The 17,715-nt window shown below is 63.8% G+C and overlaps 2 protein-coding genes across 4 annotated transcripts in view; both read right to left on the bottom strand.

Annotated features, from left to right (window-relative positions):
* Nucleotides 1-2: 2 nt before the first annotated feature.
* On the bottom strand, nt 3-15,962 carry LOC119094160 (restin homolog). Its single transcript, XM_037217235.1, has 21 exons — nt 15,928-15,962; nt 15,481-15,558; nt 14,758-14,830; nt 13,905-14,129; nt 13,550-13,636; nt 12,539-12,665; nt 12,176-12,255; nt 10,950-11,043; nt 9,859-9,995; nt 9,363-9,512; nt 8,881-8,913; nt 8,535-8,657; nt 7,856-7,996; nt 6,942-6,997; nt 6,200-6,344; nt 4,214-4,314; nt 2,878-2,983; nt 2,476-2,649; nt 1,378-1,548; nt 122-1,230; nt 3-15 (listed from the first exon to the last, which is right to left on the bottom strand). Exons 1-21 carry the CDS (start codon nt 15,960-15,962, stop codon nt 3-5), a joined length of 3,258 nt encoding a protein of 1,085 aa, XP_037073130.1.
* Nucleotides 15,963-16,126: 164 nt separating this feature from the next.
* LOC119093890 (nesprin-1) overlaps nt 16,127-17,715 on the bottom strand; it is a 44,598-nt gene continuing 43,009 nt past the window's right edge. For 2 of the 3 annotated variants that reach the window (XM_037216900.1, XM_037216902.1), the window contains exons 23-24: nt 16,956-17,087; nt 16,485-16,600 (exon numbers count right to left, since the gene is read on the bottom strand). In XM_037216900.1, the coding sequence (XP_037072795.1) occupies nt 16,978-17,087 (110 nt within the window). In that variant the 3' untranslated portion in view covers nt 16,485-16,600; nt 16,956-16,977. Of the gene's footprint in view, nt 16,143-16,484; nt 16,601-16,955; nt 17,088-17,715 lie in introns of those variants that run through there. The other variant, XM_037216901.1, reaches the window with a different exon arrangement.

The following is a 17,715-nucleotide window of genomic DNA, read 5'->3' as shown; positions in this document are numbered from 1 at the left end:
GGCTAGAGAGTCCGGCTGGTCGGCAGGCAGCTCGGCACGCTCGCAGTCGGCCAGCGGCCCGCTGACCGCCGCCAGTGCCTCCTCCAGCTCCGCCCACTCCTCGCGGAGCTCAGCCGCCAGCCGCTCGGCCTCGGCCACCCCCTGGGCCAGCTTGGTGAGGTCGCGCTCGTGGTGCTGGAGCGCCGCCGCCACCGCCGGCCGCTTCTCCTCGGGAAGCGCAGTCAGGTACTGTTCGGCCGTCTGTTGCAGGCAGGTCAGGGCCGCTTCGGCCTCCTGCACGCCTTCCTTCAGCTCGGCCACCACGTCCAGTCGGCTCCGCACGGCGGCGCCGTTTTCAGTGGGCGCCGAGCCCAACCAGGCCAGTTTGTCGGTCAGAGCGATGTGATTTTTCTTGGCATCCTTCAGAAGCAAATTAAAGTTCTTCTCGAGACACCCACCGAGCATAGTTGTCGCCCGCTTCAGCTGGGCCTTGATATTCTTAAGTTTTGCGCCGACCAGGGAGTGCTCCTTCTGATACATGCTTGTCGGCACGGCTTTCTGCTCCATAGCATCAATGTCGTCCTGTACGGCGGCCAGTGAGCACTCCAGGGCGCTCAGCTGAGCGGCGCATTCATCGACCTGTCGTAGCCGGCCGACCACCTCCTGCGGGGAGCCGGCGGCGTCGTCAAGCTCGCCCACCCTCTGGCGCAGCTGGATGGCGGTCTCGGCGCAGCGGCCAAGCGCCTGGCGCAGCGCCGTCTCGCGCGACACCAGACCGGCCACCGACTGGCTGGCGCTGTGCAGCGCCACCTCGGTCGCCGCCAGCTTGGCCTCTAGCCGCTGCTGGGCCTCGTCCAGCGCTGGCAGCTTGTCGGCCGCCAGCAGACGCCGCACGTCCGCCACCTTCTGGGCGGCGGCGCGCGCGCCGCTCTGCTGGCCGGCCAGCTCGTGCTGGCACTGCTCGAGACGCGCGCTGGTCTCGCGCAGGCTGCTGGCGCCGTCGCCGGCTGTCTGCAGCATTTGATGCGCCGAGGTCGCCCAGCGCAGGCCGTCCTCATGCACGCGCGCCACCTGGCTCCACAGGATGTGCGCCGACTCCAGCTCCGGCAGCATGCGCTCCATCTGCGCCTTCAGCTCGTCACACTTGGCCTCGCGTGCTGACGCCTTGGCTTGCTCCAACTCGCGTTCCAGGCACTCCGAGAGTCCGGCGGCAGTGGCTGCCGAGCGGACGCTGCCCAGCGCTGCCGCCAGCTGGCGGCGCGCCGCCGACAGCCGCTCCAAGACGCACCGGCCGCCGGTCAGCGTGCGCTCTAGGTCGGTGGCCGAATCGGGCTGCGCTCCGCGCCGCTGCGCGAAGGCGTCACCGGCGCTGGCGGCGCGCTCCGTCGCGTCCAGCGCCTCCAGCACGGCCGTCCAGGAGTCCTGCAGCGTCTGGTGGCGGGCCGCCGACTCGGCCAGCGTCTGGCGCAGCGCGTTCCAGGAGCGGTCCAGCGCTACCATCTCCTCATGCACCTCGGTGAAGCGGCTCGGCTCCGACTCCAGCACCGCCTGGCTCTCCTGGTGGAGCGCCTGTCGACACGCGGCACCGGCGTCAGCACGCGGGCCGGCAGCCGGCGATGTCATCGACTCCGCCCTGCTGGCGGGCCACACCCCGCCCAATCCGCGCCATATCGCACACCGACGCGGCGAACCGAACTGTTACCATGCAACATCCCGACGCAAACAGTGCTGGACCGACAGGAGCCCGACGCGAGACGTGTAGCGCGCAGCGCGACGCAGGGGGGGGGGGGGGGGGCGGCGGGCGGGACGGCAGACACGGCGGCCTCGCCAGCGGCTGCAGTAGCGCTCACACACCTGCAGGGCGTCAGTGCGCGCGTCGGCCTCGCGTTTTGCGGTGTCCAGCTGCGACAGCAGCTCGGGCAGCTCCGCCAGCCGGGCGCAGCGCTGCTGCTTGGTGGCCAGCCGGCCACGAGCTGTCTCCAGCCAGGTGACCAGACCGTCCCGGTCAGCACAGAACCGCCGCCACGCCTGCCGGAGGGGCGCCGCTCAGCACGCGCCGTCGGACCGACACATGCGGCCACGGACCGGCCCAGTGATTCCACAACTGTACACGCCCGCCTGCTGAGAGGGCTATGATCCGCACGACCGTCGTTCATCAGCAAAGTACCGTTGTGATGCCTTGCGGTTCGCTATCAGGCAACGCTTACCTAACAGTGCCGGCAGCGAAGCATTCGCGAGCTTACTCCACTCTCCTCCCTGAGAAAATTTCCGTCCCGGTTTTGAAAGACGGGATGATCAAATCGGTATTATGAGGGTCTTCAGTTACTGCTCCCCACAGTGAACCAGCGATGGTTTCTATACAAGTTCCCATATTCCCCGCCGTCCCCTAACGCTGATGCCGCGTTCGGGAGTGGCTATTGGTTCGCCTGAGCCTTGGCGCCTGTCTGTCGGCTGGCGGGCCGCGGTCGGTCCGCGACGCACCTGCTGCCGCTGCGCCAGCCGCTGGTCCTGCTCGTCCAACTGGGCCATCAGCTGCTGCAGGTGCTGCAGCGTGCCAGCGCTGAGCTGCTGCGGCGGCTGCTCCTCATCACCGCGCAACACCGTTAGGCCGGCCCGCTCGGCCGCCGGCTCCACGGCCACCGCCTCACGCACCAGACCGGCCTGCTCCGACTGCCAACAGAGCCGCCAAGAGGTTAGGCCAGCTCTAGCCTTCCCCTTCCCCCAACGAAAATAACACGCTGCTCTTCGCAAAGCGTCGCGGCGTTCGATAAGCTACCATCAGTACCTACCACATCGCATCACAAAGCGGCGGGTAAGTCAGCGCTACAGCCTGTGTTGATGGTAGCCCGCGACGGTGGGCGCGTTCACAGACTGAGCGCAGCGCGCGCGGGCACTCACCTGGAGGGCGGCCAGGTTGCCTTGGAGCGCGGGCACCTGCTCAACTGTCAGCGAGCCGGACTGCACCCGCTCTGTGAGCGCCGACAGCTGCTCACCCAGCCGCTTGCTGAAACCGACGGGAGCACCGTGACTGCACCTGCACCTGCGCCCACCGTGACTGCACCTGCGCCTGCGCCCACCGTGACTGCACCTGCGCCTGCGCCCACCGTGACTGCACCTGCGCCTGCGCCCACCGTGACTGCACCTGCACCTGCGCCCACCGTGACTGCACCTGCGCCTGCGCCCACCGTGACTGCATTGGCAACCACTTTGATTGCGCCCGCAACCATTGTGACTGTACGTGCACCAATTGTGACTGCACCTGCACCCACTGTGACTGCACCTGTACCCAATGTGACTGCACCTGCACCTACTGCGACTGCACCTGCACATACTAAGACTGCAACTGCACCCACTGACTGCACCGCGACGACGCGTTCCTGCTCGCTCACGTGTCTGATGGTTGTGCGCCACTCTGGTCACTGCAGCGAGGCCAGCGCCGTGGAAGGGCCACGGTGCACACCCGAGGACGTCGGAAATGAAAGCCAAGGCGGTCTGCCCCCTCCCCCCCCCCGAAGCGGCCTGATGCGCGCTTACCCCAAAGTAGGGGATTTTTGTTGAGCGGTGTCCTCAGCTTAACTCACACTGGTATTTGCCGCATGTCTTCATCTTCAACATAGCTCCGAGTGCGAGCAGTAATATTTTGTTGAGTAGATAGCAAGTACATTCAGCAAATATCATAAAAACAACAGCACAAGTACTCTAGTGTATGTATACACTGTTATCAATGCATCTGAACTGCAATAACGCAAACCAGGTAAGAGACTCATACATCGGTGCATAAATTACTCAAAATGTTCAAAGACGTTCAAGTACGCGAACTTCCAAAAGCTATAACACGAGGTTTCAGCACCATTTGACAGCAATGAAAACCCGCCGATGTCTGTAACAGGTTTAAAAGCCATCTGGGGTGCACACATTTTTGGCTACTTCGCTATGCTTGGAATGGCTTCCCAAGTAAATCCTGTTCGGTACCAAATCCCTTACCGCACCCATCATATTTGAGCAAATACCTGTGGGCTACGGTGCTGTTTTTGGACGCAAGCATTCGGGACGCGGTACTGGGTCGTGTACTGTCATCCGTTGCAGCGAACATTATGGGCCAGTCCGAGACGGTCGTGTGTCGTCGGCGGCGGCGGTGGCGACGCCCCACCTGTGTGCGGCGAGCTCGGTCCAGAGTCCGACGGCGCGGTGCCTGTCGCTGGCCGCCGTCTGTGTTTGGCGCGCCGCTCGACACAGCTGCTCAGAGTCGTCACGCAGCCGGGCGTTCTCGCGCGACGGCCGCTCGTTGTACAGACTGGTGGCGTCCTCACGCACGGCGTCGCAGCTCGGCAGCTTCTGCGGTGACCAGATCCACACCACTGCACGTCACACACCACGGCGCTGCGCTTCGACGTCTGGCGCCAGATATATCCAGCATGGCACAGCAACGACTCGAAGACGCCCAACAGCCATGATCACGACAAACAGCACGCAAACACGCAACTAATAGGTTAATCGGCCACGTGCTTACCTTGATGCTTTTAAAACGCCTTTTTATCTCAACACCGCGTGATTTTTCACTAAACACACTTCTGCGGCAACGTCCACAAAACAACACTTAATCTCCAAAATGCCTACTGAGCGAACTTCCGAACTTAGAAGAGCGTACTGAATGGAAAAAACAAATGCACTTGCATCGACAGATTAATATGACACGAGTCTTAAAGTGCCAGTACGAAATATCAGAGCAAATTGTTGGATTTGTCGAGTCGACACTGGCGTCATGCTAAATGTGAGGAAATCCCCTTGAGTCCTGTCTCCGTCTAACATCAGTTGTCGATCGCTGGCTTGTGAAGCTGGCAGGAAGGGGCCTAGGGAACACGTAGAGTGAAACGGACTGCCCAGTCCGCAAGTATGCAAAGCAACATTAATGAAGGGCGGTTAACATATCTCAGTGAGAAGCATGTACTTCAATATCATACGGTGCGATAAATGTGTATTATGCCTCAGTTTATGCCAATGACACTTTTTACGATCAGAACATAAACAGAAGAGCGCGCGCATATAAATACAAACAGGTCCTGGCGAAAAAATTCCAAGACGGGACAGTTTTATCAACGACCACTGATCGCATCACTTGTCGCCTGCACATCTTAATGCATAAAGCCAACGTAGTGTTTTTCTGCGTCCGACATTTTGATTTTGGGACGAATGGAAACTGCATGCCTGGTGCACACCACGTGCTGGTTGAGTCTACTGCCCCGTTGGTTTGTTTCCTCTCTATTGTGTAACATCGTGAGGATCCCGCGCTGAGCATCAGGTGGGCGATCGGAAAGCTCGTGAAGGCGCAGCAGTAACGCATGACCTGCATCTCGGCGGGCTCGCTGAACAACAACCGAGGTGGCATGGGCGCATCACTGGCCGTGGAGGCCGGCGCCGTGACGTGTGTCAGTGACGACATCAGTCGGGAGCCATCTGCCGTAAGTTTGACCATCAGTTTCCACATCACCTCTCTGTCCACAAGCTTTCATCATCGTCGTCTACTGGCCTGACCAAAAAGGGAATGCCACTGTGGTCTTTCGCTCCCTGACGTCTCCCCGTGGTTTAGTAGCTGTTGTGTTTTGTTCTGTGATGTTGTGATGGGCACTGATGGCAAACCTCCCTCTGAAAACACAAGCAAAATGATTCATATCATAGCACAGCACGTTATGTTAAAATGACGATTATCTGGCTCTGGTGATCTGTGCAGGCACGGCACGACCGCGTCCGAGCAGTGTTTATGTCCACCGTTGTTTTGTTAATTTCGTACAACGCCAAAAAAAGCGCGCTACTTTACCTGTTCAAAATTCCTCCAAGTGGTCTCCGCAGCAGTGGTTTGCCGAGTTTCCATTGGAAAATCACGGCAAATTAGTCTCACTTTTCATATACGTGTTTGAATAGCTAAAGAATCTGAAACTTCCATGACGCGTCACTCATCAGACTGCTGGCACTTGTAACATGAACACTTCCTGACCACTGGCGGGAGACATTTTCTCCTCTCACTTCACCCTCTTTTGTTGCCATCATCTGTTGCATCAGATATTGGGTCGTGGGAAGACAAATCGTAAGTAAAACAGAACTTGCAGAATTACAGAGATCCGGGACCCGCTGGACGTCGGAGCGAGTCGTCGGTGTGTGTGGGCTCCCACCAATGGACCGGTATTGGCCGACCCCGGCCGTGCTGACGCTCGGGCGTCCTCACCGCGGTCAGCTCCTGCTGCAGCGACGCCAGCGAGGTGAGACACTCCCAGAGTGAGTCGATCTGGACACGGTCGAACTCGGCCAGCTGCGCCTTCAGGCCGTCCAGCCAGCCGGTCAGCGCCTCCAGGCGGCGGTACGTCTCCTCCCTGATAGGGGGAGAGCTGAGGTCAGCATGGACAGGCGGCGGTACGTTCCCTCCCTGGTCAGAGAGGGAGGGTCAACATGGACAGGCGGCCGTACGTCTCCTCCCTAGCCAGAGGGGGAGAGGTCAGCATGGACAGACCGCGGTACGTCTTCTCCCCGCCCAGAGGGGGAGGGGGGAGGTCAGCATGGACAGGCGGCGGAACGTCCCCTCCCTGACCCGAGAGGGAAAGGATCAGCATGGACAGGCGGTGAATGACCCCTGAGTCGTGGGATGACCCTGTGATGACGCATGAGTGACGAACCATGACGAACCGCTGGGTTGCAAAAATCCTGACCGATCGCGGTCAAATGCGTGCTGTATGCGGCGGATGGCTCTCCGCCCAGCTGACGACCGCCGGCTGTATCACGGGTGAAGAACAGCACCTCGTCACACGCCGGATGTGCCCATCACTGACCGCTGTGTGGCGGCGTCGGTGGTGCGCGCCTGACGCTGGCGCAGACTCTGGTTCAGCTGCGACACCTCGGAGCGCAGCGCGGTCACGTGACCACGCAGCTCGGCGGCGCCGTCCGGGCTCAGCAGCTCGGCCAGCTGGTCACACCGCTGCTGCAGCGAGAGCACCGCCGACTGCTTGCCCGGCATCTCGGTCACCGCCGGCTGCCGACAGCCAGACGAGTCAGCAGAGCAGGCAAGTCCAGACTGGACGGACCACCGCACCACTGACTGGTGCCGCACATCGTGGCCACAGGGCACAGACGGCGGGACGAACACCGCACAGGGGGGGGGGGGGGGACGAACACCACACGGGGCAGGACGAACACCGCTCAACGAATACCACGCAGGGCGGGACGAACACCGCGCGGGGCAGGATTAACACCGCACAGGGCGGGACGAACACCGCACAGGGCAGGACGAACACCGAACAGGGCGGAATTAAGACCGCACAGGGCGGGACCAACACCGCACAGGGCGGGATTTAGACCGCACAGGGCGGGACAAACACCGCGCAGGGCGGGACCAATGCCGTACAGGGCGGGATTAAGACCGCACAGGGCGGGACCAGCACGGCACAGGGCGGGACGAGCACCGCACAGGGCGGGACGAACACCGCACAGGGCGGGATTAAGACCGCACAGGGCGGGACCAACACCGCACAGGGCGGGACCAACACCGCACAGGGCGGGACCACACCGCACAGGGCGGGATTAAAACCGCACAGGGCGACTTGCAGGCGAGATTCACGCCACACAGACGTCTAAAAAGCGTGATTCATCCCGCACAGTGGGGTATACCAGGCGACGTAGCAACGCACGCCACATACAAGGGCACGGGCAAATACGACAGGACACTCCTGATGCGGATCAGCCCGGCCGCCGGATCAGCCCTGCCGTCCAGCACAGCCGGCCAGCGGAGCCGTTGACGGGCGACAGCCGACCACTGGTGCACACTGTCCAGCGACCGGCAGCTGCTGTGTCCACCGGCGGAAGTCGGCACGCCGCGCGGGGCGGAGCTGACCTGCAACAGGTCCAGCTCCTGGCGGGCATCCGGTGTGTCCTGGTCAGCCTCGTCGGGTGACAGCTGGCCGCCCACCCGGTCCAGCCACTGACGCACGGCCGACAGCTCCGTGTGCACCTCCTGGAGGGCCGACACCAGGCCCTGCAAAGCGGTGACGCGGTCGCAGTCAGCAGCCGGCGGGGTGCGACACACGCACACGCACACGCACGCACGCACACACCACACACACACACACACACACACCACACACACACACACACACACACACACACCACACACACACACACACACACACACACACACACACACACACACACACACACACACGCATGGGCGAACGAGCTGCGCCGCCCGTCGGGGGCCGGCACCGCCGACGCAACTGACTTCCGCTGCTGGCACGCTCGTCACCAGCTGAGCCGCCACACAGACATCAGCGCCGTCCACACCAGCACACCGACTGGCAAGTGAGCCTCCAATCCCTTCCCAGTGGGTCGGAAATTCGACCGGCGCCACAACAGCGCGCCGTCGTATTGGCCGGTTCTGCAGAGCCAGCGAGCGAAGACGTCGAAGTGAGCCCGCTCGCCACATGGCACATAGCGCGAGCGTTGGCGGGTGACGGGAGCGGCTGTCCCACCGGGCCGAGCCCAGCGCCCTCCCCATGCCGCCACTGATGCCGTACCTGCATCTGCTGCACCCAGGCCACCGAGGTCTCGCGGACCTTGGTCCAGCGCGTCACCAGCGAGTCGGCCTCGTCCGACACGCTGAACACCTGCACCATCTTGGAGCTCTCGTCCACCAGGACCTGCGCACACGGGGCAGAACACGCTGCACACCTGGATCATCTGGGAGCTCTCGTCCACCAGAGCCTGCGCACACGGGGCAGAACACGCTGAACACCTGGATCATCTGGGAGCTCTCGTTCACCAGGACCTCCGCACACGGGGCACAATACGCTGAACACCTGCACCATCTGGGAGCCCTCGTTCACCAGAGCCTGCGCACAGGGGGCAGAGCACGCTGCACACCTGGATTATCTGGGAGCTCTCGTCCACCAGAGCCTGCGCACACGGGGCAGAGCACGCTGCACACCTGGATCATCTGGGAGCTCTCGTCCACCAGGACCTCCGCACACGGGGCACGATACGCTGAACACCGCAATATCTCATCTGGAGCCACACAGGGCATATTGTGAACCTTCAGACACTTCGCTGTGCAGTCCAGTGTGGTTTGGTCCACGGGCTGTGCGGTTCAGTGCGGTTTGTGGTCCGCGGGCGTAACGAATCACCTCAAAATTGTACGGTAGGCAGCCCCCCCCCCCCCCCCCCCCATTGCATCGCCGGGTGCTACCGGTCAGCAGCTGGGCGCCAGCGGTTGTCAGCTGGGCGCTAGCGCCGGCCGCTTCCTGTGTCCTAGCCAGCGCTAGGACGAAGCAGCGCGCGCGCGTGCCGCGGTGCCGGCGGCGGCGAATGGCGAGCGGTCTCCAGGCGCGGCCGTCAGCGGAGCGCACCTTGACGGCCGGCTCCTTGTCGTTGCATTCGTCCTCGAACTGGCGGCACTGGTGCAGCATGTCGGTGGCCTCCTGCAGCTGGGCGGGCCGCGGAAGCTCGGCGGCCACCTTCTGCTCGGCCCTGTGCAGCCAGGGCACCAGCTCGCCCACCTGACGACGGTCGGCCGGGGGGCGTCAGCCAGAGCGCCGCACGCGGTCCACGTCAGGCGTGGCCCTGGCCTGGCTCGTCTGCTGTCGTCCATGCTGTGTCGGACCAACAAACACCCCACTGCCACCATACACTTACACACCTCTCAAACCGGCCCATGCAGACCTCTCGGGTCATCAACAACGTATTCACGGGCGACTTTTTAACCCTATTATGAGATTTGCTCAGTGAAAGCTGACACTGACTGACTTCTTCAGGCTCGCATGCTCGCTTGTCATATACTTAAAGGTGTGCAAGTTTGTGGCTTTGTTTCACGAACGTACGTCTCGGTACGCCTGTGTACGTTACCTCGGCTTGGTATGTCTGCCAGTGCGCGTACTCCTCCTCCAGCACGGCCTGTTGCTGTTGAGCCGTCTCCCTCATGTGTTCCAGCGTGTCGCCCAGAATGGCCAGCTCGCTGCGAAACTGGCCAGCGTCGTAGCCCTCTGCGGCGTGGCCCGGACAGCAAGGTGAGACTCGGGGGGTTCCGGCCCGGACCTCCGGCACAGAGAAGGAAACGCTCTGTCTGACACCAGGCACAGGCACGGGCACGCTCTGTCCGAACCCCAACACAGACACGGACGCGCTCCGTCCGGATCTCCAGCACAGACACAGGCACGCTGTCCGGACCCCGCGGCACAGACGCAGGCATGCTCTGTCCGGACCCCAACACAGACACGGGCACGCTCTGTCCCGACCTCCGGCACAGACACGGGCACGCTGTCCGGACCCCGTGGCACAGACACAGGCACGCCCTGCCCGGACCCCAACACAGACACGGGCACGCTCTGTCCCGACCTCCAGCACAGACACGGGCACGCTGTCCGGACCCCGTGGCACAGACCCAGGCACGCCCTGCCCGGACCCCAACACAGACACGGGCACTCTCTGTCCCGACCTCCGGCACAGACAAGGGCACGCTCTGTCCGGACCTCCGTCCACAGGAACAAAGGCCGGCAAATTACCACAAGCCACGGGCTAGGGGCGCCAAAACGGACGCACCCTCCCCACGCTTCGGCAGGAGAGAGGACACGGCACATGTTACGGAGAAAGCAGACTTAAAGGTAGGCATGAGGGGAAGAGAAGAACAGATGGAACAAGAAGGGCAACGCAGCAATGCCATAAGAAAAGGGAAAAACATAGCCATAAGAAAACAGGCAATGGTATGCAAATAACGATGGAAACAAGACACATGGGACGGACAAAAAAATCCAGGTGATAAAATGTATCCAAAACTTCGTCAACAGCCGCAAAGCGGACCGGCCCGCGCGGGCGGTGGGAACGCGCCGGCCAGCGCCATCGCCTACCCTGCTGGAGCTCCTGCAGCAACTGCGCCAGCCTGTCGCGCTCGTCTGCGTGCAGCTGCAGCTGCTCGGTCAGCTGCTGCAGCTGTTGCCGGCGCGCCTCGGGCGGCATGTCGAGCGTGGTGAGCCGCTGCTGGCTGCGCTGGGCCGCCTGTAGGCCGCGGCGCACCGCTTCCACCCGCTCGCTGGCCTGGAGACGCGGCCGAGCCCGGTCAGCCCGGCTCGGCCGTCACCGGCCGGCCGCTGCTGTCGCCCACTGGCGATGCGGCCGAGCCCGGTCAGCCCGGCTCGGCCGTCACCGGCCGCCCGCTGCTGTCGCCCACTGGCGATGCGGCCGGGCCCAGTTAGCCCGGCTCGGCCGTCACCGGCCGGCCGCTGCTGTCGCCCACTGGCGATGCGGCCGGGCCCAGTTAGCCCGGCTCGGCCGTCACCGGCCGCCCGCTGCTGTCGCCCACTGGCGATGCGGCCGGGCCCAGTTAGCCCCGCTCGGCCGTCACCGACCGGCCGCTGCTGTCACCCACTGGCGAAACATCTGACTCAAGTAACGCGTTCCACGGAAATAAAGCAAATATATGGCAAGACGCCAGAGCCGCATGAAGGCTGCCTGCACGCTCTGCAGAGTGGCGGGCTCCTCTCAGCGTGTGCGCGTCGGCTACCGTGCAGTGTCGCCGCTAGCTAGACCGGCGTCATCGCGTCAGGCGTGCTGCGGCTCTGACCTGGTGCCAGGTGCGGTCGGCGGCGGTGAGCGCTGCCAGCCGCTGCTCCAGCTGGCCGGTCACGGCGGCCACCTCCGCCCCGCTCTCCTCCGCCTGCCGGGCGGCGGGCCGCGGTCAGAGGAGGCGCCGCCCCTCCCCAGCGCTCAGGGCTTGCGGCAGCAGCCGGGCATATCAAAGGCAAAAAAGGACTGCACACACGCCACAAGCAGGCGCGCCGATCGTGATTCGCAACGGTCCAAAATTTACAAAGACCATAAAACAAATCTTGCAATAGCTCCATTGTAAGAATTTACCAACGCGTCCGACCAGTAAGACAAGGTTTTTACACCCGAAGTAGGGGCATAGCAAGCGAACAATCTCGTCTTTCTGTTTCCTCCGTCGCGGGCATGGGGCCGCCCCATCAATGCCGCGGACTGACGCCGGCCGGCGCAGTACCTGCTGCTGCAGTCGCTGAGCCGTGTCCGGCTGCAGCCGGTCCGCCAGCTGCGCGGTCAGCTGCTCGAGCCGGCGCTGCGCCAGCCGAGCGCGCTCCGGCTGCTGGGCCTGCAGGTGGGACGCCAGCTGGGCCAGCGCCGGGCCCGGCTCGCCAGCGGCCGCCGCCGTCGCCTGCGCCGCCTGGTGTCCGGAGACCGCACACTGCAGGTCGGCCTGCCGGTCGGCCAGCTCCGACCACAGCTTCTCCGCGTCTGCAGGCCAGAGACGGTGGTGTCAGCGTCAGCACCTGGCAGCCGCCGGCCGCCGGCCACACACGGCTGCGTAAGCATCCGGGAAGCCGCCGGCCGCCGCAAGGGACGTCGTGCCGCCGTACCGGACTGCTGCGCCTTCCACACGGTGCCGCACCGCTCCCGATACCGTACGCAAGCAGCCAGCAGCACCGCTGGCCAGCCACGCGCTCCGCACGGTCACGAGACAATGCTATTGTGCCGCGGATGTCGTGCACGGCACACCGAGCAACGCATCCCGCCTCACCGGTGGCCTGATCGAGCCGCTGGATAAGCTCGGCGTTGCTCTCGGCCCAGGTCTGCTCGAGCCGGGCGAGCGCGGTCGGCAGCAGCGCCGGCCGCTGGGCCAGGTCCCGGCCCAGGTCTCTGCCGCGCTGCATGGCCGCCAGCACGCGCGGCCGCTGCTCCTCCAGCCGCTGGACGGCGCGCTGCTGCCGCTGCCGGCTCTCCGCCAGCTCGTCCGCGTCCTCCCAGGCCGTGGGCACCTCCGACGACTCGGCGCGTACCGCCATCAGCAGAGCGACAATCTGATGAGAGTGGGTCGTGTTCAGCCCCAATAGCAGAGAGGCAATCTGACGGTAGTGGGTTGTGTTCGGTTTCGGCGCGCGCCGCCAGTAGCAGAGCGACAACTTGACGATAGTGGGTCGTGTTCAGCCTCGGCGCGCGCCGCCAATAGCAGAGCGACAACTTGGCGGTAGCGGGTCGTGTTCAGCCTCGGCGCGCGCCGCCAATAGCAGAGCGACAACTTGGCGGTAGCGGGTCGTGTTCAGCCTCGGCGCGCGCCGCCAATAGCAGAGCGACAACTTGGCGGTAGCGGGTCGTGTTCCGCGAGAACACGGCGTGGCAGCCGTCTGCCCGAACAAACGCTAGCAACCAGTGAATCCGGACCTGGTTTACTGCATGTGTTCTGCACCTTTTGTTTACCTTTTGGCAGCACGTAAACATTGGACGAGTCCAAGAATTCGAAACAACACTCCAAAGATGTGATATTACAACCGTTACCACACCAAACGAAGGGAGGGGACTGATTTTTTCATCACAAATAAAACAAGATTAACTTTTTAACAAATATCGTTTTCCTGTAGCAGTATTGACCGCCAAGATGGGTTTCGCTGCACTCTTACCCCGATCCCAGCCCTGTACGTGTGACGCTGGGAGAGACCGTCCAGCCCGGTTATGACCGACACCTCACCTCGTCGGACCCTGTACGTGTGACACCGGGACAGGCCGTCCAGCCCCGTCATGACCGACACCTCACCTCGTCGATCTCTATCCTGTAATTGTGACACCGGGACAGGCCGTCCAGCCCCGTCATGACCGACACCTCACCTCGTCGATCTCTATCCTGTAATTGTGACACCGGGACAGGCCGTCCAGCCCCGTCATGACCGACACCTCACCTCGTCGATCTCTATCCTGTAATTGTGACACCGGGACAGGCCGTCCAGCCCCGTCATGACCGACACCTCACCTCGTCGATCTCTATCCTGTAATTGTGACACCGGGACAGGCCGTCCAGCCCCGTCATGACCGACACCTCACCTCGTCGATCTCTATCCTGTAATTGTGACACCGGGACAGGCCGTCCAGCCCCGTCATGACCGACACCTCACCTCGTCGATCTCGATCCTGTAATTGTGACACTGGGACAGGCCGTCCAGCGCCACCGCAGCCGTCTCGAGCCGCGGCACCAGCTCTTTGTAGCGCATCACCAAAGCCGACAGCTGTTGCCGCTGACGCTCCGCCTCCGGCTCGGCGAGGCCGCCGACCAGCGCGTCCAGCGTCGACACCAGCCATCGCATCGTCTGCTTACGCTCCGTCAGCTCGCCGAACACAGCCTGCCGGCGCGAGCGGCGGCCCGAGGCGGCGCATTAGAGCGGGACCGACCGGCCGCCCTCTGACGTGGTGCGGGCCGCGTCCGGCTCAGGACAGGGCGCAACTCGTGTCGCCTGACAGCTGACCACTGCCCGGACGGCGGCTACACGGCCCGCACTAAGAGCACGCAGACAGAGGCTCGATGCAGCAGCCTAGTCGGGACTGGCGTCGCAGTGGTCACTGGGGTGTACGCGGCACGCACGGGGACCGCAGTGGACAGACGGTAAAGTAGCCCGGTTTGAGCTCACACTAGTTCACCCGCGCCCTGGCAGATAAAGAACAGCGCGAGGCAACAGTCGTCGACTGCCCGCTCGGCGCAGGAGCATGACAAGCAATGGCTAGGTCTCTCCAAGTACACCACGACTCTAAAATACTCCTCTTGGAGGCCGTCTTTGCGTGCTGACTGAGACAAGAGAACCTCTTTTCCAGAGAGAAGCCTTGCTTGAAAACATAAGTGCGGTGTGCTGCACCGAAGGCAGGCGACAGTCAGGAACCCTACGACTCGGCGAGGGCCGGCCAGGCGGCCGCTGCGCCTGCGCTGCCGGCGCGCCTCACCTGGAACTCCTGCCGGGTCTGCTGCAGCTGATCGGCCGACTCGGCGTCCAGCGCGTCCGCCTGCACGCTCTGCTCCACCCGGTCCAGCCAGTCGCCAGTCAGCTGCAGTCTGATGGGCCGCACAGCACCGGTCACCAACCCCGCCCCGTCCCGCCCTGACCCGGGCCGGCACGCGCACACCAGCCAGTCGCTGGTCAGCGGGCAGATGTGCGCGGCGAGTCTTCTCGCTAGACCACATAAGCATTGTCAACCGTAGCGGTGTTACCGCCTGGCTGGGACTACACTGACAGTCTGATAATATCCCACTTCTGTAAGCAGAGCCCTTAGACCTGTTGGCGCAGCCACCAGTCCAGTTATATTAGCTTACTGACGCGGGCGCGAGCCCATCCCCAGCGTGGTGACCTCTGAGCAGCCACCGGCGCCGCCTCCGGCCGTCCGGGCGGCACTAACCTCTGCTCGTATTCGGCCCAGCGTGGCGACCTCTGAGCAGCCACCGGCGCCGCCTCCGGCCGTCCGGGCGGCACTAACCTCTGCTCGTATTCGGTCCAGCGTGGCGACCTCTCAGCAGCCAGCAGCGCCGTCTCCGGCCGTCCGGGCGGCACTAACCTCTGCTCTTATTCGGTCCAGCGTGGCGACCTCTGAGCAGCCAGCGGCGCCGTCTCCGGCCCTCCGGGCGGCACTAACCTCTGCTCGTATTCGGTCCAGCGGGCCGACATCTGCTCCAGCTGGCCGCTGACGGCGTGCGCGCGCCTCTGCAACCGGCGCCAGCGCTCCTCCAGCGAGCGCAGCTGGGTCAGCACCTCGCCGTCCTGGGAGCTCAGCTGCAGACACGTCTCCCTGCACCAGCGCCGCCGGCCGCTGTCAGTCGTGGTTACGACGCCGCCCGAGCACACACACAGCGGCGAGGAACCGTCTCGGAAGATGGAACAGGACAGAACAGGATAAATCGAGAGAACCGGGCACAAAAGAACCGCAAAGCAGCACGAATTAAGACGAACCAGAACATAACCAACACCGATGACCCCGCACCCGCGGCCGGTGCGGCCAGTCTAAAAGAGACTTGCCAGGTCAAACTTGCACACACACAACCAACACAACACGCCCGGTCGCCACGCAATCAGACCGACACGTTAACACAGAGTAGTGCCGCGCGCGCCGTCTCGTATGGCGCCGCCGCCGACCCATCCGGCAGAGGCCGGGCCGTACCGTGCGTCGCCGAGCCGGGCGGCCACGCTCTCCATGAGTGGCGCCACCGTCTGCCGGTGTCGGTCAGCAAGCTGCGCCAGCTCGCCGCCCCGCTGCAGCGCGTTGTCCTCGGCGGCCAGCTGCTGCTCCAGCTGGGCCAGCTGCTGGCCCAGCTGTCCCAGGGCGGCGAGCACCTCCAGACGCGCCAGGTGCGCCGGGCCGCAATCCACCGTCCGCTGCCGGGCACAGACACAGCGTCGCTCACCGCCACGCCGCCGGCCGAGTGCGACACGCCGCCGCCGCGCTGCCGCACGCCGCCACAGCCGGCCAAATGGCGGTGCGTCAAAAGCCCACCAACTGATACCCGGCTGCCACGCTGTGCCACGGTCCCATAGCCGAGCATCCACTACACCCCTGCGAGCTGCCCCTGGGCTGCTGCGCCTCGTTGGTGCGGCGTCGGGCGGAGAGGGGGGAGGGGGCGGCTCCCCAGCCGACGATGCGCCTCAGCTGACATCGGCCACAGACCCGCCGATCAGTGTGGCGCATGCGCACGCCGTACCTGCCAGCGGCTGTGAAGCCGGGCAACGGTAGCCCGCAGCGTCTCCTGCCCGTCAGCCGGCAGCGCGGCGCACAGCTCGCGGCCGCGCTCGCTCATCGCCGTCAGCCGCTCGGTCGGCGCCTCGTAGAAGGCGCGCTGCGGCACGGCCGGCTCTGGTCAGCCGGCCCGCGGACACACAAGGCCGGGTCACCGGGTCAAGAGGCAGCCCTAGCCTCCAGCCAGCGGCCGATGGACAGCCGCCGCCGCCGCCACGCAAAACATGTCTTCATGAAACGGCCATGACTATGGGCAGCGAGTGCCGCAACCGCCAGCAGCTGGCCGGCGTGAGTGCGCCGTTTTATAAGTGTTGTTATAACCGCGACAACGAACGAAGAAAACAAGTCTCGCCGCGAGAGCGTCCTGCTGATTTCGTTATAATGGCCACAGACTCGCCCGAGCCTGCACAGCTTGCCCTCGGGGCCGGGGGGCTGGGGGGCTGGGGGTCGTATACCTTGTGCTCCTCCAGCAACTGCTCAGTATCGGCCCGCTCGGAGAGCATCCGGTCGGCCTTGTCCAGCCACTCGGTGACGGAAAGCACACTCTGCTCGAACAGTGTCCACGCCTCCGATGACGACGATATCTCCTGCCAGGCAACAGACAGGCCACCGCGTCACGCTCAGACCGCCGGGGCATTCTCACACGTCCCGGCGGCGCTGCTCACAGTCCGACCGCCAACCAACGGGCGGCATTGTATCAACGTACAGCCTCGTGTTGTTCTGACGCGAGAAGGACTGCTACAGTCGATACAATCATCTCCAGAATTCCCGCGGCTGCTAAGACACTCAGGGAGACCGTTGCAATTTGTAGCACAACTCAGCTGTCGCCTGCCACCGAACCTTCACGCAGTCAGCAACAACGCTCACCAAATAAGCTTACAGCAGGCAGTGGCATACTATTCGGGACGCATGGCGCTTACAGTCGACCACCCTCGTGGAGCTAAAGCTGAATGGCAGCATCGCAGCATGAGCAGCAATGCCAGTACTCCAGCAGCAGCCCCGCGGCCGGCTGCTCGCTTCGTCCGGCGGTACGGCACGGGAAGCCGGCGGTACAGCGGGGGAAGCCGGCGGTAAAGCAGGGGAGCCGGCGGTACAGCGGGGGAGCCGGCGGTACAGCGGGGGAGCCGGCGGTACAGCGGGAGCGCCAGCGGTACAGCGGGGAGCCGGCGGTACAGCGGGGGAGCCGGCGGTACAGCGGGGGAGCCGGAGTCGAGC

The sequence above is a fragment of the Pollicipes pollicipes genome, unplaced genomic scaffold (genome assembly GCF_011947565.3).
Source record: "Pollicipes pollicipes isolate AB1234 unplaced genomic scaffold, Ppol_2.1 Scaffold_4002;HRSCAF=4701_pilon_pilon_pilon, whole genome shotgun sequence".
Classification (NCBI taxonomy): domain Eukaryota; kingdom Metazoa; phylum Arthropoda; class Thecostraca; order Pollicipedomorpha; family Pollicipedidae; genus Pollicipes; species Pollicipes pollicipes.
This window is presented reverse-complemented; position numbering and strand designations above follow the sequence as displayed.

Excerpts from the sequence above, each read along its gene's own strand:
- LOC119094160 (XM_037217235.1), bottom strand. The coding sequence starts at position 15,962 with ATGGAGAGCGTGGCCGCCCGGCTCGGCGACGCACG. Across the intron at positions 13,637-13,904 it reads ACAGGATCGAGATCGACGAG|GATAGAGATCGACGAGGTGA; the intron begins GTGAGGTGTCGG and ends TCACAATTACAG. Across the intron at positions 1,231-1,377 it reads CCTGGACGGCCGTGCTGGAG|CTGGCGGCAGCGCTGGGCAG; the intron begins GCGCTGGACGCG and ends GCGCGCCGCCAG.